Source organism: Panicum hallii, chromosome 4 (genome assembly GCF_002211085.1).
Source record: "Panicum hallii strain FIL2 chromosome 4, PHallii_v3.1, whole genome shotgun sequence".
NCBI classification, from domain to species: domain Eukaryota; kingdom Viridiplantae; phylum Streptophyta; class Magnoliopsida; order Poales; family Poaceae; genus Panicum; species Panicum hallii.
In genome coordinates, this window is record NC_038045.1 from 41292704 (window position 1) to 41316167 (window position 23464).

The 23464-nt window shown below is 46.3% G+C and overlaps 1 protein-coding gene, 3 long non-coding RNA genes and 1 pseudogene across 6 annotated transcripts; 4 read left to right on the plus strand and 1 right to left on the minus strand.

The window, feature by feature from the left end:
• The first annotated feature begins 106 nt into the window (after positions 1–106).
• LOC112888817 (uncharacterized CRM domain-containing protein At3g25440, chloroplastic) lies at positions 107–2376 on the plus strand. The gene is made up of 5 exons (XM_025955157.1): positions 107–362; positions 447–801; positions 914–1315; positions 1468–1719; positions 2099–2376. The coding sequence occupies exons 1-4, from the start codon at positions 292–294 to the stop codon at positions 1648–1650; spliced, it is 1011 nt and encodes a 336-aa protein (XP_025810942.1). The 5' UTR covers positions 107–291; the 3' UTR covers positions 1651–1719; positions 2099–2376.
• A 902-nt stretch (positions 2377–3278) lies between these two features.
• Positions 3279–5232, plus strand: LOC112888820. The gene is made up of 2 exons (XR_003227939.1): positions 3279–3422; positions 4978–5232. It is a non-coding gene; the product is annotated as an uncharacterized LOC112888820 (long non-coding RNA).
• Positions 5233–5709: 477 nt separating this feature from the next.
• LOC112888818 lies at positions 5710–7813 on the minus strand. 3 transcript variants are annotated; one of them, XR_003227937.1, is made up of 3 exons: positions 7578–7813; positions 6136–7290; positions 5710–5996 (listed from the first exon to the last, which is right to left on the minus strand). It is a non-coding gene; the product is annotated as an uncharacterized LOC112888818 (long non-coding RNA). The 3 variants fall into 3 exon arrangements; XR_003227938.1 differs by having other exon boundaries at positions 6136–6595; positions 7149–7813; XR_003227936.1 differs by having other exon boundaries at positions 6136–7813.
• Positions 7814–17814: 10001 nt separating this feature from the next.
• LOC112889755 lies at positions 17815–19025 on the plus strand (annotated as a pseudogene).
• A 1342-nt stretch (positions 19026–20367) lies between these two features.
• On the plus strand, positions 20368–23391 carry LOC112890287. Its single transcript, XR_003228299.1, has 3 exons — positions 20368–20549; positions 20649–21633; positions 22971–23391. It is a non-coding gene; the product is annotated as an uncharacterized LOC112890287 (long non-coding RNA).
• Positions 23392–23464: the final 73 nt, after the last annotated feature.

Here is a 23464-nt window from a genome sequence, read left to right on the forward strand (position 1 = left end):
CAACCAAGCTGGGCCGAGCCTATACAGTATGGCCCATCTAGACTACTAGAGGAAGCCCACCATCATCCGTTTAGAGGCCTAAAACCCCATGGGCCCCGCCGGACGCCGCGCCACTCCACTGCCCCCCTCCGCCGTCGCCGCCGCGGCGGCAGCTCGTGCCCTCGCCGCCCGCCTAGCGGACACCCACCTCTCTCGCTTCGAGGCCTAAACCCTAGGCGGCCGGTAGCCGGCGGCCGGCGGAGTCCCCCATCCTCCTTGCCCGCTGCGGCGGCAGCTCGAGGGCCCGTCGCCATGGCGGCCTTAGCGGCGCGGATCCTACGGCGGGGCCCCGTTCGCTCCTCCGCGCGTCTGGCCTCCATAAGGTTCGTTGCCTCGCCGCTTACCGGTTCAACCGCTGGTTCGTGGTTAGTCAAATCTCCGTGCTGAACTGGCTGCTTGTTGATCAGTGGTTCATGGGATCGAATGTGCGGCTCGGCGCCGTCGCCTCCTGCCGCCTTGTTCGCGCGTCCGTGCGGTGGGTCTGGACCGGAGGCACATGGCTGGAGCTGGTGGCGGTGCTTTCGCCAGCCCGTGAGGTGCGGGAGCACGGCGGTTAGGCTGGACACGGACGGTGGGTTCGCCAGGTTCTCGGTCCGCGACATGGAAGGTGCGAAGCAGAAGGGGGGCCAGAAGCAGCAGCCGCCGAAGAAGAAAATGTCGAGGAAAGCCAAGGTCAACCAGCTCAAGTGGTACCGTCTCAAGGCCAAGAAGAAGATGAAGTCGCCCAATCCCGAAGTTAGGATCAGGTACAAGCTTGAAAAGGTCTGAACTTTCCACTAAATGCTGGTGCATTATTTCGTGTTCTCTTACCATTGAATTCGGAGATTTGGTTGTATTAATGTGTGCGTTAACAGTTTGTTTCGTGGAAATTCAGGCTAAGAGAAAGGAGGAATGGCTGATTGAGAAGCTGAGGAAGTATGAGGTCCCAAGGACACCGGAACCAGTTCATGACCCTGAGATTTTAACTGAGGAGGAGAAGTTTTACCTCAAGCGAACTGGAGATAAGAAGAAGAACTATGTTCCCGTTGGGAGGAGAGGGGTTTTTGGTGGTGTGGTTCTCAACATGCACCTCCATTGGAAGAAGCATGAGACTGTGAAGGTGGCTTGCAAGCCCTGTCGGCCTGGCCAAGTGTATGAGTATGCCGAAGAACTAACAAGGCTCAGCAAAGGCACAGTCATTGATATCAAACCCAATAATACCATTATATTTTATCGAGGGAAGAACTATGTGCAGCCAAAGGTCATGTCACCTCCCGATACTCTTTCGAAGCAGAAGGTAAGTCAAATTAGTTCTGTGCTGTTGTAACCTATGCAGTTTGATGTCCAAATATACATTCTTATTTAGTGCTTCCTATATTTTACTTTTATTTTTAACTACAACCACCACTCAATGTGCTCAGTTTATTTAATGCTGACATCTGTTTGTAGGCATTGGAGAAATATAGGTATGAACAATCTCTTGAACATACCAGCCAGTTTATTGAGAAGCTGGAGAAGGAGCTTGAAGACTACCAGAAGCATGTTGCTCTATTTAAGAACCGTGAGGGAGCTACCTCTGTAGATGAAGAGACCACGGTTGACGACCCTACAGTTACCTCATATTCTGAATGATCGAACTCTTTAATATGCTGGATCCATTTGAGAACCATGAGGGAGCTATTCTGGAAAAAAGCAGTGAAGGTTTGATCAAATCTTGCTAGCCTACAAAGCTCAGTTCAATATTCATTAAATATGTTGGCCTTGGTTGTAGTGCTGTAGAGAGTTAGCTTACTAGGATTCAGGTAGAAAAATAATAGCTGTAGCATTTTTAGGCATGAGCTGCAGGATATTCTTAGTCAGCTATACACTTCCAAATTACTAGTCCTGGTTGGTGGAGGGTTATTATTTACACAATCCCCTTGATATCGATCTATATTCATAAGCCTTTCAGATTACTAGTTCCGTGTTAGTGGTCAAGCAATATATCCTGCTAGGCACATTTGTATGGTTAGTTTCATGTTTTCATTTATTGGTTTCAGATTTCTGTGATTGTGAAGCCCTGCTGCTGTTGTTTTTTCAGGAGACATACGTTTGTACAGTCTATCTGTGTCTTCATTGCTAGGAAGCTGTAAAATAGGAGGACTTACTCTTTTGCGGTTGACCTTGTACATAGAACACAATGAATGACACAATGAATGGTGTGTTTGGTTCAGCTGTGGATTTCTAAAAATCTGATTTCTGGAATCAGCTGTGGGAAAGCTGCTGTGAGTTGACAGCTGTGGGAAAGCTGAAAGCTGTTTGGTTGAAACAACTGTCAGCTGTGGATTTCTGTAAGAAATGTCTGTTATGCCTCTGAGATCCCATAAGGCTGTTTATATGCTAATTAATCGCATGGATATGTAGATGACCATTTTGGAAAGGAAATATTCATGTTTGTTAATATTTGACATATATAATAATTTATACAAAATATATATTCACGTTATAAAAATAATTGAACAATTTTTTTTCTTTCATTTTTTTCTCTGTATTTCTTTCCTCTTTTTTTCTTTCTATTTTTCCTTTCTTCTTTCTTTTTTTCCCTTTTCCCTTCTCCCTTTTTCCGTTCCTTATCCCTTTCTCCTTCCTCCGCGTACTAGCACGGGGGGCGGGCGGCGCGTCGAGGGCGGGCGGCGGCGGGGGCGGGTGGCACGTCAGGGGGCGCGGCGGGGCCAGCCCGAGGGGCGGCGGGCGGCGGGGGGGCGCGTCCGGGGGGCAGCAGGGGGCGCGGCAGGGGGTGGGCGGCGGGGCGCGTCGGGGGGCGCGGCGGGGCCGGCTCGGGGGGGCGGCGGGGGGCGCGGCTAGGGGAGCGGCGGGGGCGGCTGGGGGCGCGTCGGGGGGGCGGTGGGAGGGCGTCGGGGGGGGGGGGGGTGGGCGGCGCGGCTGGGTGGTGCGTTGGGGGCGGCAGGGGGCGCGGCGGGGAGGAGGTCCAGCGCCGGCGGCGGCAGGTCGTGGAGGAGTCGGGATGGGGAGAGGAGTCGGGGTGGGGAAAGAATAGCGCTCGGGAAAGAAACGTGAAGTAGTAAGTTGTAACGAGTGGCAGTGCGGGTAATTACTTGTGCGAATCGGCAGAAATCTAGGGTGCGGGCAGCTGCGTCGTTCCACTGCGAGAATCGATCGATTCCGAGGAATCGCTTCGCGTTGCTGAGCCCTTTGGTTGCGATTCCAAATTTCTTGCCGCGAATCTGGCTCCCGAAGCCGAACCAAAGGGTCCCGAAATGTTACTTCGGGAGCTCGAAGAGTGCTGGAGTTCCTTTTCAGAAATCAAGACATTTATTGCGTTTGCAAAGGATTGCAGTCTGCATTGCCACACTCTACTCACTTAATCATTCTTACCTTACACCAGCGGTGGATGGTGGAAACGGGTAAGATTTTTCATGCCTCACAGTTAGGTGTCCTTGCATGAACTTTGAAGTCAACTTTATGCTGATGACATTTAAAGGGTCCAAATATGAAAAAAAAAGGTTAGTCACACCTAGTTCCTCCTGAGCTTGTTAACACATAGAAGATCATTATTGTACGATTGCCATTTTTGCTGGATCATTATTAGTTGCTAATAACAATAGTGTCTCAATATGATTTCAATGAGCAAATATCACTCTGCATTGACCTGTATCTTTGTTTTAGTGATTCCAAGCATTTTGCTTAGTTCATTGTAGTGGCTTAGACGCATAGTTGGGCAAAGATAGTATTACGATCTATCAAAGATAGTATGGATTAACACAAGGGGTAATCATAGCATGGGATCATGAAGCTTCTGTCTGTTTATGCATTAGGTCTTTTATTATTCTTTAAATTACAGTGATCAGTTAACATTTTGTTACTGTTGGAGACTTAGTTTTGTGTGACTGAAAGGGAAGAATTAGACTTAATTAATTACTGATTTTGGAGATTTGTCTTCTTAACGGCAGATTTCTTAGGATATAGCTGGCCAAATGGGCTACTCAGCATTGCACAGCCTGGCCGGTGTAGGAGCTAGAGGTCTTTATCAGGATCAGCTGATCTTGATGAGTTTAGATAAATCCAGTGGTAAATCACTGTGCTCAGCAGTCAATAACCCATCCTTTTGTGGAGTATCCCCAATGGTCTGCATGCCTAGCTCCACCCACCATCAGTAGAGGAACCAGGATTTTAGTTTAGGGTAGTCCTAACCAGTACATGTGTCCACATGTTCTATGTTTTGTGCTAAAGTTTATAAATTGTTAGCTACTGAAAGAGAAAATCTCAAAATTTAGGGTAGTCCAAGGCATATAGTGCTACCTAGCTGGTTCCGCCACTGCCCACCATTCCAGGCACAAAGCCGTCACAGCCCATCAGCGAATTTGCGGCAGCTAAGAGACAGCATTGGGCGTGGCCCTATGTGAGGTGTGACACCAGGGCTGACCTCCCCACAATGGAACACCGTATGCCTGCTATGATGCTCAACTCGCACCTCATGCAGTCACACATTCACACGGCCACACCACGCATTACTATGTTCGAGAGCAAATGGACTACCTATCCACCATTCCGTGATGGAGCTCAAGCAACAGAAACAACTGCTCCATTGTCAGATTATAAGTTCCCACGTGTCATCAAATATTGAGGGGTAAAAATCAAGATGCACACATCCAAAGTGCCGCAAGCTTTTGGAAACATCTATAGACATCCATGTTAATGTATGTTATTCTAAGTGTAATATGCAAACATGAATTATCTATAACCTAAAAAAAGCAAACAAAATGCACCTGAAGCCTGCATCATGCTACTCCATTTCTTTTTAAGCTTGCGGTACCACTTTTCTAGTGTTCCAAGTTTGCAGATCTTTCATCCATATATTACGCTTTGCAAACATAATTCATCTCTCAAAAGACATTTCTGGTGGGTTTTTGATCTTCCTATTTTTACTGATAGTTGACGATGATGCGTGAACATTTGTAGATCCTGGCAGTGGGGTTTCTGGCCTGTTGGTGGTGTTGCTTGAGTTTCAACTTCGCCCTCATGACCAGGATTAAGTGGTGGATGTATAGTCCCCGTTCTCTCCTTATACCATAAAAATAATAACCAATGGTCATGAGATCCATCCTCATTCCTCAGTGGAATTACATAAAAGAATTGGAATTATTAACATGATGATTATTATATTTAAAACAATGAGTTTTGATGTGAAATACTTATCTTGATCATCTCTTGAGAGAAGTCGGGTCTTAGAGCCTGATTGGTTTCATCCCAAAATTTGCCTTGCCAAAACTAGGGTAGGCCAAAATATTGGCAAGAATTTTTTGCCAAAATTTTGGCAAGTACTTTGTGAGGTGGGCTACTTTTTTGGATTCCAACCAAATGGATGCCAAAATTTATAGTTGCCAAAACTTTGGCAACAATCACCACGAAGTTTGCCGAATTATCATAAGAAATTGAGAGAAGAGTGAGAAAAGAACAATGGGCAGATTGACATCAGGCTATGGCACCATGCTCGTGCTGGGTCATTTAATGCTGTCAACTTTTTCAGTTTGGCCAGCTCTGAAAATTCAAAACTGTGACTCCCCAAATAAAATAAACTCTCTTAAAAAGAGCAAATCAAACAAAAATAGTATTTACTAGGTCAGTGCCCGTGCGTTGCTACAGGCGATAAAAGGATCAAATACATTCATACAAGAAGTGTAGATCTCAAAATGAAAAAAAATTATTCAAGTATCCAACACAGAAATACCTTTATAACTTTATTATTTTTAACACATAGTTTAGTTTTGAGACGGTTGCAAAGATATACAGAGGAATAACATACTGTAGATTGAGATAATAGAAGGGAGTTGTGTTTTGCTTGCAACTACCGAGAAATGATGTTGCATGACAGGTAAGGTATTTGCAAGAGATGTCATATTGCTGTCCTTTGTTAATGCCGATATTGAGCACCCAATAAAACTCACACTAATCAGTTCAGTAAAGACTATTGAAATCTCCTGCACCAAGAAATACAGTTCAATCAAAACAAGTGCATGCTTGCCTTAGTGATACTATGCGGAAAAAATGGTAGGAAATAATCACAAAAATACTTGCTTGGTACTACACAATAAAGAAAAAATAGCAGCAAATACTCACAAAAAATACTTGGATGGAACCCGTGAATTGAACTCAGACACGGAGGAGAGAGCCAAGAGCTTGTAAAGAGCCTCCGTCACAGTGGGGAGCATATCCATGTTTGTGTCTCTAGGTATGGTTCCAAGAAGAGGCACATGGGGCTCCAAAATCACAAAATTCAGGCAGGTTAATGGACTCGAAAACGTAATGTTGACCATGACAAAGTTGAGCAGAGGTATTTACTCAATTCCGGAATCACAATCATGATAACAGAAATAATCTTTTAATTTGCTTGGACTTGAAACAATAAAACCAAAAGAACAAATTGCACTCCTATCACCTCCTGCAACAAGTGAAAATATGCAATCGCCTAAATATAGCATCAGGCTTAAATTGCTCACCTATATGCAAGTACGCTGCTTTCTGAAGAAACCATACAAACATGTTGCTAGCTACTTGTAGCAGCTGATCTCTCCTTCATCTGTACAAGCATTTATGTTCTACCTGATTAACACTACCGAAAATTGATTTATTAACAAGCTAATTACACCAGAGCATTAAATCTAGACGGGTGACAAGGATGCAACTGTATTTTTCTCCTCAGTTTGTCAAAACACTTGGACATCTTTGTAAAAAAAAACACAACAACAACTTGGAAAGCAAACACAGTGAAGTAAGTGCCAAGCTGAGTTTTGCTCCTCATAAGGAAAAATACAGCTTGTGAACAAGAAAAATATCTCAAAACTTCATGAAACTGTAATGAGGTAGTGTTGCCCCTGCAACCTGTAACCACTCTTTGCAGAAAAGCATTCAAAAGTTATTCTCTATTTTTGTGAAATCAAGGCCAAAACATCTATCATTTTTTAAAAAAATGCTCTCCGCATCATTATAGACCTGAAATTAACACCACACTGACAATCTTGAACAGATTCACCGAGGCAAACAACAATGAACATGGGCACTAAGTTGCATAATCCTACAATTTAAATGTAGACAGAGTAAAACAATTAGCCATTTGTGAGTTAGAAACTAACCATACTGCAAGTAACCTGCTGAACGCTTTCACCAGAGCCAGGAGAGCATATAGCAAACAAACTGATGTTTGGTTCAACTTTTCTCTCCTCAGCCATGAATAGCAGATTGCAAATACAGAAACAACCAGATGGAATCGAAAATCTGGAAAAAGCCAAGGTAGATTCATCAAAAGGCCACTGGTGAGACAAATCTTTCTATGCAATATGGTGAGACAAATCTTTTATCCAACCAGAATGACATCAATTTCCCGACTACCAAGTGTCTGAACGTACAAACAAAAGGACAAACAGTCCCTTTTCCTTGCACTCAAGATGCTCAATCCGCAGTCCAGCAATCATACACCAACGATGGCTTTATAGACAATCCAATACTGAAGAGTATTAGAGCATCCGCCTATAGACGAATCCAATCCAGGAGAGTGGGGTTACCAGACAGGGATGATTGGGGAGGTTGAACTTCCATCCCTCGCCAGCTCTTGTGGCTGCCAATGGCAGCACAAGACTGGCGTGCTCCGGCAGGCGGCGGCGGCAGTCAAGATAGTCCCTCCTGAGGACGGGGGATGAGGAGCTATCGGGCATTGGGATGGCCGAATGGAGGAGGTAGGAGGCGACAGGGAAGGGGAACTGCTAGGGTTTGGATGGCTTTACCGGGAGGAGGAAAGAAAAAGAACCGTCCCGGTTTTGCAAAGGAACCGAATCCCGTATATGCGCTAGCAAAGTTTCACATATACGATAGACGATACAAGTATATACCTGAACAATATCATAATAAAAGAGAGTAATATAGTACTTTATTACATAACTGAAAATCTTAAACGAATAAATAAACATTTATAACTAGCAGCGGATTTCAACTTCACAGGTAGATGACTGGGAGACATGTGCCTAGTACTCTTCGAAATCTTCAGGGAACTCCGAAAAATTATCTTGTTCTGAGCAGCATTGATTTTAATAAAGCAAGCGTGAGTACACTTATGGTTGGTACTCAGCAAGTGGAGTAAATTATATGATATGCAAGGCCAAAATTAAGCAAAAGCCGACATGGTTTGACTGCGATAAGCATTTTTAGTTGCCCAAGTTTTATTTAGCAAGCATTAACTAAGTGTAAATATATACAAACCCTTAAATAAATATAAGAGATAAGTAACAACATCATGAATAAAACATATCAATTTAGTTCATCTTTAAGTTCAATTATCATGTGAGGGTTCAAGCTGCCCTTAACCGTGAGCACGATTGATATATTCAGTTTTTACTCTGCAGAGGTTGTACACTTTACCCACAACTCGTATTTCCCTTAATGCCCGGGTTTGCAAGGCAGTTAAACACTTACGAGGTGAGTGGCAGGAATTCACTATAAAATCTTTACAAAGATTCCCTAACTTGCAATGGTTCGCTAAGGCTTCAGGCCGCAGTGGTTGTCGGTGTTTGACCGGCTGCCCACCGAGGGATATACCCAAGGTGGTAAGTTTTGGGTGAGGAGACGCCGAGATCAGGAACTTGAAGGAACAAGGAACACAAAGCTTAGATAGGTTCGGGCCGCTAGATGCGTAATACACTATGTCTTGTGGGGTGGTTTGTATTGTCTTAGGTGTAGAATGATCTAAAGATCGTCTGTTTTTAGAGGAGTCCCTGTCCTCCCTTATATATCTGAGAGGCCAGGGTTACAAAGATACTAACCAACACCAGCTAAGGAATCGTACTAGAACATATCTTGAGTAGATTCCTCCTGTATCGGTTAGCTTTACCTCTTATTTAAACGGGATAAATAAGAGATAAACAAGATAAATAAAAGATAAGATGGACTTAATCTCTTAAACCTCTTTAAACTACGTTATGTACACAGTCCCGTGGCCCCGGATCTGACAAGCCCCCGAGCTCTTCGTAGCTGAGTACTGTAGGCTTATCGAGTACTTTCGAAGTAGTCTTCGGCTTCTTTTAAAGCTCCGTCTTGAAGTCCTTCGAGTACTTACTTGGCTGCATCGAAGCTATGAGATACTCATGCCCCGAATTATATTTTTAATATGGTGTGCGATTGAAAAATCGCACTCCATATGGAGTAGAACCCGAGCCTTAGGTTGAATCGGTGAATCAGGCTGAGGGTCACATTAGTCTTGAATCTTCCTTACTTACTTTTCAAATAAATTTAAAAAAATAAGCAGTCGATGCCATGTATCCCGCAGCCCCCGAGCCTTGAATCCAAATCTCCTAAATTTGGAGATAAGGATCCAAAGTCGTGGCATGCAGTGTAAAAATGAAATCCCGAGAAAAACTCTTCGCCTTCTTCATAATGAAATTAAGCCTCCCGCTGATTTATTTAACCGCGCGGTGACTTAGGGTTTCTTTTGCACTCCCAGTCTGCACACGAGTCATCTTCGAGTAGTTTTGCGGCGTCCAGCCCCCCGAGCTTACGAGCCAGAAGAGCCGAAAGAGCCATGTCGAGTAGTGTGCATCGCCCAGCCCCTGAGCTTGGGAACTAGCGGAACTGTGATGGCACGCCGTGCTGCCTGGAGGGTTGTTGCCGAAGTTTGATCTGAAAAAAGACAATGCATACGTTATGTAGCATAATACGAAGATACCGAGTAGTACTCAGTAGTAATATGAAGGAACCAAAATTTATTCGGTGTAAAAATTTCGCGTCTTGCTCTTGCTAGGCCATGTAATTTCCCCGGGCAGTTAGCCTATTATGTTTAAGCACCTGATCCCTGATGGCCGTAGAACATAGCGTAGGGAGCTTAGCCGCATGCACGCGTAGGAGCATAGGCTTACAGAAGAGTCGAGGTTTCACGGATTAAGGCGTGTGCTACCCGAATACTTTAGCAACCGTTAAGAGAAGACAAAGAAATTGTCATGCGACAAAGAGGATGCGCGGTGCGCATAAAGTAGTCGGCGAAGTGTAGCTCTGGAGGGTTTCATGCCCATCGAGAGTCGTACACGGATAAGTAGTTGGCGAAGTGTAGCTCTGGAGGGTTTCATGCCCATCGAGAGTAGTACACGGATAAGTAGTCGATCATGGAGTAGCCCCCAAGGGTTTCATGCCCGTCGAGAGGCGTAAAAAAAAGGTAGCTGATCGTGTGAAGAGCAAGTCGGCAAAGGTATAAATCACTTAGCCTGATTTGTGGACGAATGTCGATGAAGCCGTGGAGCTCGTTGATGGAGCTGCGACGTTTTGTTGATGAAGCTCGACTAGTCGGAGTCGATTCCGACTAGTTTTCAAGTCGAGACGAGTAGTTGAAGTAGTCGTCGGCGGGCTGCCGATCGTCCTCGCGAAGTCGAAGTAGTCGAACTCATCGCTGCTGTGCGCGGATATTGCAGCACAAGCCGAAGTTGAACCGGGTCGTCGATTCGACGGCCGCGGTGCATCGACGTTGAAGCGCGAGGTGAAGTCGAGCCGAGTAGTCGAGGTCGATGTAGCCGTTCGCTGAAGGATCCGATCTCGAACTCGATGAATCGATCCACCGATGCACATGCATGAAGGTAGCAATCCGCCACCTGGTGAACTAGAAAGATGCCATCGAGTTTGCCAGTGGATCTTCGATGCGCTCCCCTACCTGGCGCGCCAGCTGTCGGTGTTTGACCGGCTGCCCACCGAGGGATATACCCAAGGTGGTAAGTTTTGTGTGAGGAGACGCTGAGATCAGAAACTCGAAGGAACAAGGAACACAAAGCTTAGACAGGTTCGGGCCGCTAGATGCGTAATACCCTACGTCCTGTGGGGTGGTTTGTATTGCCTTAGGTGTAGAATGATCTAAAGATTGTCTGTTCTGAGAGGGGTCCCTGTCCTCCCTTATATATCCGAGAGGCCAGTGTTACAAAGATACTAACCAACACCAGCTAAGGAATCGTAGCAGAACATATCTCAAGTAGATTCCTCCTGTATCGGTTAGCCTTACCTCTTATTTAAACGGGATAAATAAGAGATAAATAAGATAAATAAGAGATAAGATGGACTTAATCTCTTAAACCTCTTTAAACTACGTTATGTACACAGTCCCGTGGTCCCGGGTCTGACAGTGGTCATAACCCTCCCTAATGAGGCGATACTTTAGCTAAGGACCATAAACAAAGCCTCCAAGAGGACCAAACTATACCCCATCAACGCACTCCCCTCTTGCCCTTTCGGTAAGACCATTACAAGCTAAAGTTTCTAATTAATTAGCCAAGACCAGAGCCATGTAGTATTATGGTTGCACTATTTTCCTGGGTGGTTCTCCATATTCCAATTAATGCAATGCTGTTGAAGTTATTACCAATAAATTATTCCAGAATATGAAGTTAAACCAGTGCAGTGTAATTTCCAGGTTATTCAACTAAAATCTAAGTAAAAGCAACTAGCGTAGCTACAACATAAATATAACAACCCAGATTTAATCAAGGAAGTTCAAAGAAACTAGGCACATCCTTAGTTTGGGATCCATCATATTATAGACTCATGCATGCAAAGAAAGTAAATATGTGTATTTAGAAAGTTATTAGGACTGTAATATGATCAAGGACCACTTGCCTTCGTCAAAGTATTGCTGCTGCTTAGGAACGTCTTCAAAGTCTTGCTCTTGCGTGTGACACCCTAGGTGTCAAAATCGAAAAATATTAGGAAGGATGTGAAATGTATATATTGAAATGTGTGAATTGGAGTGCATATGTGAAAATAAGGATCTAGGTGTAATTAATTTAAAAATATGAGTCCTTTTGTGTAAAATGGTTGAATTACAAAAGTAACTCTTAAATTTTCACTAGGGATCAAAGTGTAAGAGTGTTAGTCATCATTACCTTACCTACACTTGCATTTAAGTCCAAGGTTGCATGAAATTTACCTAACTTAGGACAAAAACCTTGAAAAGTTTAAGTTGAGCCCAAAGTTTTAAAAGAAAGCCCCATCCCTGGAATTTTTTAAGTTGAACCCTAAATAGAAGTTGTAGGGTTTGAAAAGTTCTACAACTTTTATTTTGACCATTTTATCTTTGGAGCTTTAGAACAGTGAGAAATTTAGGTTTACAATAAGGTTCCTGAAACTTTTGAATCTGCAAATCAGCCCCTAGCGCCCCTCTACTGTTCTTCTTCCTTTGCACCACCTCCTCTGCCCCGCAGCAGTGCCGCCACAGGCCGTCGTGCCGCGCCGCCCGAGGTTTTCTCCTGCTCCAGCGCCGCTCCACGCGTCGCCCCCGAGCTCACCCACCGCCTTAGCTCCCCCCATGCTGGCCTCTCCCAGGCGTGCCACGCCGCCGCTCGAGCCGCCAGCAGCTGCTTGCCATCGCCGCCGTAGCTCACCACCGCTGCCGCTCCGCTGGCGCTGTTGTTCACTCGCGTAGCATCCACGCATCGTCTCCAGGCCGGCCGCCGCTCTAGCTCCTCCCCTCTGGTTCTCTTCCGAGCGCTCCACATCGCCTCGCTGATGCTCGAGCTCTGCCCGACCGCCACCTTGCCGCCGTCGTGCCTAGCGCCGTGCGTGCTTTCCCCACCCTTCTTTGTTAGTATAAAACAATCAGTAGCTTCTCCTCCTTCCATTTCGCTCTCCCTTGCACTCGCATTTTACACTGAACTTCAAATCCACCGTCGCCGCTCGAGTTCTTCGCCGGCGATCTCTCTGCTCACCGTGGGCAGATCACCACAGCTTCTCCCGATCCACGACAGCCCCTCCTCTAGCTTCGCCATGATCCTGTGAAAATCACCACCCTTCACTCGACTACTTATGAGTTCCAATTTTGCCATCCCGACGCTCGCCGGTGACCTTCTCTTCCGCCGTCGTCACGGTCGCCGTGGGAACCCATCTGCCCGACCACCGCAACCCTCGCCAAGGTGATCATCCGGACCGTCTTGCTTCCCTGAAGTTTTTCCCCCACCTCTGGTCCACCGCCGGTGAGCCATCACGCCGGAACACCATCACCGTGATTGAGCTCCATCACCGCCACCTCGGTTCACCGTTGTTCTATCCCCTCCGGCCAACCCCGACCTGCACTTCACCCCTAGCTAGGACCGCCCTAGTCCCCTGAACATTCCTGATCGGTTTCCCCTCGCTGCCAACGACTGCCGTCGTCGAAATTCGATCGGCAAGCTTCAGCCTCTCTGTTCCCTGGAACCAAGGACCCAATTGCATTGATTTAAATATTTCCGAGGGTCTGGCTGCAAAATTTCAGTCCCTCTCCTCAATCTAAAATCAGTGATCTTGGAAAATTTGTAGAAATTTATGGAAAACTCCAAAAATTGTCAAACTAGTTTTGTTGTACTCTAGAAGTTGAACTCGACTACTTTTGTTACTAAAGTTTGGTTTAAAACTAAATGCTTTTTGAGTTATTTTAAAGTTTAACAAGAGGGTAGTTTGAGCATAACTTTTGCATGCTAGCTCTATTGATAGTGATTTTTGGTATGTAATTTGGTTATGTTATGAATGAACTTGTGTGCAATTTTCAACTATAGTACTGAACTCTAGCTTAAGTTAGTTTAAACTTATGCAAATTAAGCTTGAAAGGGTTTAAATTTAATTAAGCATGCTACTAAGGATTTTATATATAGATATTTTTACCATGTGATGATCTACAATAGAATAGTCCATAGTAAATATTTTAGGAATTTACAACACTATTTTAATTAGGGTTTGCATTTAAACCTGAAATTTGAACTAAATTCAAATACCCTAATGTCTATTTTCAGAAAATTATGAAAAATACATAGGGAGCTTATCCACTAGGAATAAGCTTATCCACAAAAATTCAAGGCCATAGCCCTTATAAATTTCAAATTAAAAATCAAACTTATTAATCTAATTCAATTAATTAGGATAATTGGATTAGAATACCAATAATAAGTTTATATTTAACCCTCTTGCTTTGTGAATTTGAGTATAATAATCTATGGATTGCAACTTTATTGTGAAATAAACTCTTAACTTGAGAACCGTTTAAGTTAAATCATTGCATATCATGTAGACTCAACGACACTCGACGACGGAGACTACAAGCTAGTCCCGGGACATGAGCAAGGATTTTCTGAAGATCCTGCGAACGTCGCCGAGGTTATAACTGAAGCCCTGAACCAAAGTTCGGAAGTTTCTGACACCACTGACCCTAGCCCCGCTCAAGAAGGCAAGCCCCGGTGCACAACCCAGTATTTCAATTTACTACAATTTTATACTTATATATTATATCTTGCATTAAGTCTATGAGTTGAAATGGAACCCTAGGTGCATTAATACTAGGAACCTATGTATTGTGCCTGAGTCCATATCGGATAAATGCTCTGTTAATAGGACTGGCAGAAGTCGGGTGATTTCCTATCACTCGCGCGATATAGGAGTTGAATGTTTACTATTCTGCAATCACTATAAGGATGATGGACGGGGTCACGTGCAATATCATGACTCAGAAGGTTACCCCGTCTGTGTTGATAAAAGTTGTTAAGGTCGCAGTGTGTGGTAGTGGTGGCTAAGCGTTTGAAAGTATTAGCCACATGCCGCGAAATATGGTAAAGCGGTAAGCCTAGTACCTGAATGGCCCGGCAAATGGACATGTCTCCACCACTCGATTATTTGGTTTCTACTGTACACACGCACTGATATGTGGGAGTACGTTCTGCGTAGCAGATAGGAGTACGATCATGTAGTCACGCTACAGACGTATGTCCTGCACAATTGGTGTGCGTACGGTCCTGCAGTCGCTTGTGGTGGCCCTGATCCATAACCCGGAATATGAGGGACACGGTTGCTTCGGAACGATCTTTGGATGTTCCAAGCGTGTGAGTTAGGTTTAACCTTGCAAGGTTTGAAATTCGATTTAGAATCGTCCGTTTCTCGCGGAGATTGAGACTGCTTATTCCTTCTGCCACATAGAGTAAGAACAATAACCATTATGGGATAAACTGGATGGATGCTAAACCATACCTTATTTGTCTAGTATAGGTGCTAACCTAGAATGATTAATGCAACTAGAACCTGATAGCTAAAATATAAAAGTTAGTTCATATTCTTTGTTGCTTTTCAGCTGAAATTAAGCCCAGAACCATTTCAAGCCTTCATGAGTCTAGTTACATGGCTAAGTATACCATAAAGCGGTTAAGCCTTGCTGAGTATTAGTATACTCAGTCTTGCTAGTGAAAATTTTCAGGTATGACCTTTGAAAACCCCACGGATAATTCTACATGGCCAACTTCTGTTCCGCTTGGCTGGTCCGTGGAGTGGGATCCGTCCCCGGCTGGCAGTGATCCTCCTAAATGATGCCATACTTCAGGCTGAGTGTGGTGTCAACCCTCGCGACGTGTGTAGTCGCATGTTAATTTCTCTTCCGCTGTGAACTTGACAAGCATGTTTAGCTTGTCGTTTCAAACAATATTTGTTTATTACTTAAGTTTGAACCAGTTTGTAATAATATTTAATACTCTGTGAATTAAAAGTCGATGAGCTGTTGTGCGACTGTAAACTCGCCCTCGTGCGAGGTAAACCTGCTTCGATCCTGTTGAACCGTGGTTGCATCGGGCGGAGACCCGACAGACCAATGAGTTGTTCCGTTTGAAGTGCGTTGAGTTAGTATCGGCTGTATAGTGATGACTAGCGCACTTGAGCCGGAATAATTCAGGCGGTTCTGCCACATTGCGGACCCTCGAACTGCGCACCGTCTATCATAACACACAAGTACATACAACTAAATAAGTACAATAAATAAGAAATAATACATCAAACAATATAAACAGAGCAAAACGACATTATAAAGCTACTGTATATGTCGCAAGGGTCGCATGAGCACAAGAATCAATGAAAACGGAGTTAAAATGGAGAAGTTATAGCTACAATATGATTCCAGGGGCTTATTTGTAGAAGATTTGAAACTAGAAGGGCTCTGGGCAGAGAAACCGAGGGCTAGAACATAATTAAACCTTAAATCTAGGGTTTAGATTGAAAAACAGAGGAGCTAGGGATGGCGGGTTCTATTTTAGAAAAGGACCGGGGCTTAAACGGAAGAAAAAGGATCTATTTGTGAATACTTTTGAATTTTCGTGGACTATGGGTTGATTTCGATAGAACTTAGGGGCTAAAGTGCAAAATATCCTAGGGTTGACCGGTATTGGGTTATTTGATCTAGACCGTCGGATCTGGATCGGACGGCTACGCGAGGTTGGGGTGGCACGGGTGGCGGCGACTCATCGGGAAATCGCGTAAATGCGACTTCCGGCCACGGTTTCGACTCGGGTTTGGCCTGGGAGAAAGAGAGCGAGGAGGGGAACGCGTTTAAGGGGTTGGGACGAGGCGCCGAGGGCCGAGGAAGGTGGACGACAGCGGCATGCGGTCGTGGAGCTCCGGCAAGACATTGCGCGCGCGAGAAGGCGGAGAAATAGAGGGAAAAAGGGCCGGCGACGATGTCCACCTTCACGCGGAGTTTCGGCAGCGGGCGGGGGCGACGAAGTGGCGGCGGAGCGGCGAGACGGCGGCGTCCCCGAGCTTGGCGGCGATGGCGGCTCAGGCTAGGGCTTCAAGGCAAAGAGGCGGCGGCTGCGAGATGTGTGGAGCCTAGGGCACGGGGCGGCGGCTTTATAGGGCGGCCGCGGGGTCTTGGCGTGCGGGCCCAAGGCATCACGCGGCAGGGGAGGCCGGGACTCGTGCCTCAGTCGGACTCGGGTTTAAACCTGAGTCTGGCTCGAGGTGGAAGACGCGCTCGACAAGCGGGGCCCGCTTGTCATCGAGAGAGAAGGGAGAGGAGAGAGCTGGGCGCCGGTGGGTTGGCTGGGCCAGGCCATGCGGTGGAGAGAAAAAAAAGGCCAGCTTGGCTGGGCCGTGCGGGAGGAAGGAAAGGAAGGGAAAGGCTAGGTTGGGCTGGGCCGCGTGGAGCAAAAAGAAAAAGGGAGAGAGAAGATGGACCGGGCTAAGAGGAGAAAAAGAGAGAGAAGGAAAAAGAAATGCATTCAAATACATTTAAATTTAAAATTTAAATTCAAATAGAAGGCAAGTAATAAAATAATACAATGCGGCATGAAATGCACATGACCTATATTTACTTATATTTTTTATATTTATTTTTATAGTTAAGAAAATTACTATTAATTCATGGTAAATGCTCTAAAATTAAAATAATTGAATAAAAATGTTATGGGTTCTAAAAAAATCTAGCAACATTTATTTAGATTCCTATTTTAAAAATTAGGGTATTACATCCGACCTCCAGCGGCGGCGGCGGTTTAACAGATGGATCCGCCGTCCCTCGCCACTGTTCGGTTGTGGCCCTCGAGTGCAGAGGAGGCAGGGGACAGCGGAGGAGTGGCGTGGCGGTGGAGGCAGGGGCAATGGAGCGGAGGAGGAGGCAGCGGCAATGGTCAAGACGTGGGCTGCGGCGTGATGGTGAGCGCGGCTGATCTGGGCGAGCAGTGATCTCAAAACATCACGCGGTGGAGATTTTCTAGAGGCAGGAGGATTAGCGCGAGGGCGTCACGGTAGCACAAGAGGTAAGACCAACGCACCCTTAAAACCTTTTTCTCTACTCCTAACAGAACCAATTGGGGACAATTTTTTTTGTGCGACCCTCGCACCTCCCCCGTCGTCATTCTGCCACCGATCAGCGTGAGCCGTTCGATTTTGGATCAAGCGCTAGGACAGATCGTGACGCACGCATCCTCCTCCGCGCCTCCACGCACCACGCTCCCGCACCCCGCACGCACATCCCCGAGCGCCCCCCTCCCCCCCCCCCTCCCCCCTCAACCCCCCCGGCATTCTCCTCCGCCTCCATGCCACCGTCCAGATCGTCGCCGCGCGATCGCTTCGGGACGCCGCCGCCGCCTCCACACCCGCGTCCGGAGCGCCTCCCTCAACATATCACATGGACGAACTAGCGCCGTAGCGGCATCTCCTCCCCGTCCCTATCTCTTCGGTCTCCATCTCTGTCTTCGTCACCACCACCACCACCACCACCGTCGCCTCGCCGCCGCCGATGGCCCGCCTCCTCGCCCGCCCCTCCCCCTCCCCCTCCGCCACCGCCGCGTCCGCCTCCCTCCACGACCTCACCACCAATGTCGATGTCATCAAGATCGACTTCATCGAGGAGGGCGTCGTGGCCCCCGGGTCCTCTATCGCCTCCCCGTCGGTCGAGGTGGTGGAGATCCGGTCATCCAGCACCTGGAGGAGGCCATCCACGGCGTCATGGTGCGGCACGCCATCCCCGACTGTCTCCCCTTCGTGGGCCGGATCGCAGCCGCAAGGGGCGCGGATGGGCTCGTCGGGGACGCGGGCGGCACGGTCGAGGTCATGGAGCTCTAAGCGCCCATGACGGAGGAGCAGGTGCTCTCCTTCTCCACCGTGCGGGGGTGGCCCTCGGCCTCCTACTTCGTCGAAGGTGAGGGCCGACCCTGATCTGGTGCTTACAATTTCACAGGTTGCTGGACTGCCTGCAAACTGTTTGATGAAATACATTAACTACGGATGGAACTTTGAAGATAAAAAACAGGCTACAATTTCCTCCTTCCTTTTGGTTGCATTGTTATTGCAACTCCAAATTTTGTTCCAAGAATTCGGCTGTCTCATTTGAAGGAATCTTTCTATATGGTGTTGGTGTGCTGGTCTGCTGTGACCTTACAAGGTTGCTGCATTCATTTATCCCAAACAAATGATGATACATGCTGCTGAGTTTGTACTTGTTGATTCAAGCTTTTAGTAACTGTATGTCTATATCCTTCTTTCACCAAACCTGACTGGATGCGGAGGGGCATCCTAGCTTCCACTTAAGTTTGCATAACATTTTTTGAAAAATGACAATGACTGGATTTTGGATTGCAGTGGCTTCCAATCTAAACAACCCGGAGAACTAGAAATGTTTACAACAAGAACTTTTTGTTCCCTAGATAGCATGTAAGTATTTCTACCTTTGAGAACTAGAAATATGGAACATTTTATTTATTCTTTGGTAATGAGTCAGGTTTCGGATCTGCAGAGGTTAATATCAGATAACCATGTGTTGTTGCTTCCCTACAGGTAAGTTCAATGTGCTTGATTTGCATTTTACCTTTGCTCGACCTAATATATATAATCTGAATTAAATTATAGTGATTTCTTTCCCTTTGAGTTGCTTGCAGACTTGGTGTATTGGACCATGAATATGACCTTCAAATAAGAGTTCAGAAATCTTTTTGAAGTATAATCATGAGTACATGAGAACCACCAGCTCTTTCAAATGGGTAAGGCAAAAGAATTCCCAAAAAATATGATTGAGCCTGCTTTCTGTGTTAATAGTTTTATAGTCTAGACCATCTCTGTGGATTTAGTCCCACGGTACATTTATTTTTTTATACATAAGTACAAAGCTTTCTTGTGCGATGTTAGTTTGACAGGTAAAGAGTTTTGCAACAAACCACTTAATGTTACTGTTACATGTCGTATAGGAAGCTAGAATTAAAATGCCGAGCAATACACTGAATGCTGCTATCTGAAATACTTGTTTTACAAAAGTATTCATGTTTATGGAAAAAATTAAGATAATAAAAGATACATGCTTTGTTTGTGTTGATGCTTGCACACTTATTTTGTATTTTCACACACTTCTTGCAGAGAAGTGTTCACTGAAGAAAAGGGTCGAGGGCCAATCGGCCTTTTATTGTAGCCTTGTAGGTTCAAGGTTGAGGTGAAGTTGGTGTAAACTCGCCATCTACAATTTGCCTGACTTCATGTAAAAGTTCATGAATTGATTTTGTGAACATGGCTTAGGCTATGTATTGAGGTTGTGATGATAATTGAAATTATGTTTGAGGACTGCAGAGTTTGCATTGCCTCTCTTTGTGAAACCATTGTTAGAATGCCACTGTTTTTCACTCCAAAGCTTTGAGGTAATATTGCAAGGGAGAAATCGATAATTGTCAAGTTTTATGTCACTAATTTGTGTTTGATAAACTATCACAAAATGTGAGGTGTACTTTGAGAAGCTACACAATTCTCAGTTTTAGAAAAAGAAAAAGAGGGTACCCGTAAATGTTTAGAAACTCGTAAAATACCATGGTATTGAGAAACTACTGTTTAGAAAACTTCATTCATATTTTCTGGTACCCAAACACTCCAAAACACTATAGTAGTTTTAGAAACCACGGTATTATATGAAACACTTCAAAGTATTTGTACATTGTATTAAGGCGATATCGTATTTGTACGTTGTATTAAGGCGATATTGATTTTTACACTCGTAGCAATGCACGGGCATGAACCTATGCTCAATTTGGGGGATAATTTTTTGGTTCAACCTTCGACCCCGCAGGAACGGCAGCCCGTATCAACCGCGACATGCGATCCCTCTCCAGCCTCCGCTCTTGGTAATCGTTCTGCCGCGAGCCACCTGGAGACGTCCGATCGCTGGTTCAGGCGCAGCAACCCCAACCCCTCTACCCACCGTCCCGCACTCGCCATCACCAGCCAAATCATCGCCGCAAAGTTCTTCTTCACGCTCGGTACGTCGCCTCGCGCTCCGCTTCTTCGTCCTACCGGTCTCTACTACGCGTCGTCTGATCCTTTCTGGTCGCTCCATCGGCCTGTGCCCCTGCGATCAGATTCTGGCTAGCTGTGGCGACGGATCCGCGGCAAGCGATCGATTGATTCCACAAAATGCGCTCCATCTTGACGCAGAGGCCCATCAGTGCCGCCGCCATCCACGTGAAGCGACGCAGTCGATGGCCCGCCCCGACTGCGCACCCATGGTTGCCCTCTGCACGGTCGCTGCTCTTGCGCCCTCGACCTCGCGTCCCCGCTGCCCCTGACCTCGATGGAGCCGCGCGGCTGTGTGCGTCGCTCGCCTGCTCCCGCTACATGCCGGCGCGGCCGCTCATGGCGTGCTTCGTTCAGCGGTGGAAGCTTGGACGTGAGGTCGTGGGTTGAGCAGTGGGATCACCTGTATGAGGCGCCATCAGAGTGTTGTAGACGCCAAACTACAGCAATTGCACGCCACGGTGAGTGATAACTGATTTTACTTCCGCTCGTGATTTGGTTGCCTGATTACCTTTGGTTGCATTAGCAATTAGAATTCACACAGGTAACTGCCTAACTGGTTTCCGTCAGCCTCCATTCTAATGAAGTTCAGTCAAGAGAATGATTTTTAGTATAGCCCTAAAAACTGATATTGATCTGGTTCTTATTAATTTAACAACAAATGGCATGTTTTCTGTACTCGACTAATTAACTGATGGCCTACTCATTTTTCTTACTGATTTCCTGTGCATTATGTGTTAGTTTGATCTCAACCCCGGATCGGTCCAACGACCGATCCGGAGTCTGTTACGCGCCCCGATCGGGGGCGCACAGCCAAGCCAATGGCATGTGGGCCCCCGTCGCGCAGCGCCAAAATAAAAGAAGAGGTGGGGGCGGCGCACGCGGAACGAGGTTCACCGCGTTGCCTGTAGCCCCACCAAAACCCTAGCCCGATCCGATCTAAGGGGCGCTGAAGCGACGGGAAGCTCCACAGCCACTGCACCGCATCGCCGCCGTCTCACCCTCGACCTCTACTCCGGCTAGATCTCTTCTTCGCGTCATCAACCGGAGGTACGGCACATCCCTCTTTCTCTCTGTTTCACTCTCGGTTAGTTTCAAATTCTATCTTTGTTTAGCTAATCACCGAGCTATCTAGCACTTAGTCGATCACTAAGTTCCATCAATGGTATCAGTAAGCCTAACTAAGTGTAGTTAGTCTCAGGTAAGAATCCTGCACAGCAATTAGAAGGAGGGGATTTTGTATTAAGTCGAAAGTCAGCAAGAACAGAAAGATTGAGCCCTTTCGGGGTGAAAGAACACACGCACCCCGTGTGAAACCCGCAAACCCTAACCCTAACCCTAACCCTAGCTCACAACAGAAAGGGACGGTACAAGGGGAACTTACCTGGTTTTCCCTTGGGCCGTCCGTCGTCAACGCGCCCGGGACGCTGGCGCCTTGACCTGATCCCGCGAGGTCCCCGGCCTCGTGTGGACGGAGGCCGCGCGAGCCGTTGACCCGACATGGGTCGCTCGCCGCGCCGTAGATCTGGGCGCCACAAGTGAAGCCGCTCGACGGCGGCGCGCTCACCTTGCGGTGACCGCGCGCGCCGGCGAGGGGGCCCGCCGTGGCGCCGCTCGCTCCGAGCCGCCGGCCGTCGTCTCCCTCCCTCGCTCGCGTGGGTGAAAGGTGGAAACACTGGGAGCGAAGAGAGAATGAGCTAGGGATTCGGGAGATCGGCTCGCGAGGGGGTTTTGATCCGCCGGGATCAACGCGCGACAGTCGATCGCGATCGGACGGTCGCGGTCGTTCCGCGGGTGTGCGGGCCGCTTTTGGCCCAGGCGGGGCACAGCTTTCCCGGCCCAGGCCCAGGTTGCGGCCTGGTGCGCGGGTTAGCGCCCCGCGCGCACTGTGACGCGTTTTGGGCTGGGCTACACTGGGCCGTGATGGGCCAAATGAACAGTACTTTTCTGTTAACTAATTTTTCAGAAATACTTCTAGACATTTCTTGTATGGTTTAATCTCTATTTTATTTTCACCAACGTGATAAATTCTATAGAGAGATAGTAAGTTAGAATGTTTCTGAAAGTAAGCACAGTTTAATTTTTCCGCTGCAAATTTAATTAAGTTCTATCCTTTAATTATTTTAGAACCAACGGGACATTATAATTAAAGGAGTCAGTTTTATGGTTTCTTCCATTATAATATTATTATTTCCTGACCAACGTTGATAATAGCAGTATTATAATTTTTCAGCAAGTTTCCATGCATTTGTTCTAATTCTGCCCAACGGTGTTTTAGAATTAATGCAGCTAGTTATTTGTATGTCTTAATATTGACCAACGTTGAATTGAGATATGCAATTATTGTTTTATAAAGCAGTTCTCACTTTTCTTGATTTAAATTTCAGGATCTAATGCAATGACTTTTATTAATACTATACCGCCGTTGGATGGTTCCAACTACGGGATATGGGCACAGAAGCTAGAAGTGGCTCTCGCACTGTCAGATATTGACTTAGCTATCACCTCACAGTTTCCCGTTGGTCCCGAGGAACTGGTGCGGGACCCGGATGAGAGCTCTGCCGCTTGGCAAGCTCGCCAAAGAGAACATGCAAATGTTCAAATGAAATATGATCTTGAGAGAGCAAAATGGAACTCTTCCAACAGAAAGTGCCTGATGGTCATCAAGAGTTCCATTATAGACAGTATCAGGGGAGCAATCCCAGATTGCGCCACCGCAGTTGAGTACTTGAAGAAAGTTGAGAGTCAATTTGTTGGCTCTTCAAAAGCTTATGCGCAAACTCTGATTCAGAGGTTAGTAAATGACAAGTACACTGGCAGTGGTGTGAGAGAGCACATACTGAAGATGAGCAACATGGCATCTAAGCTCAAACCTATGGAC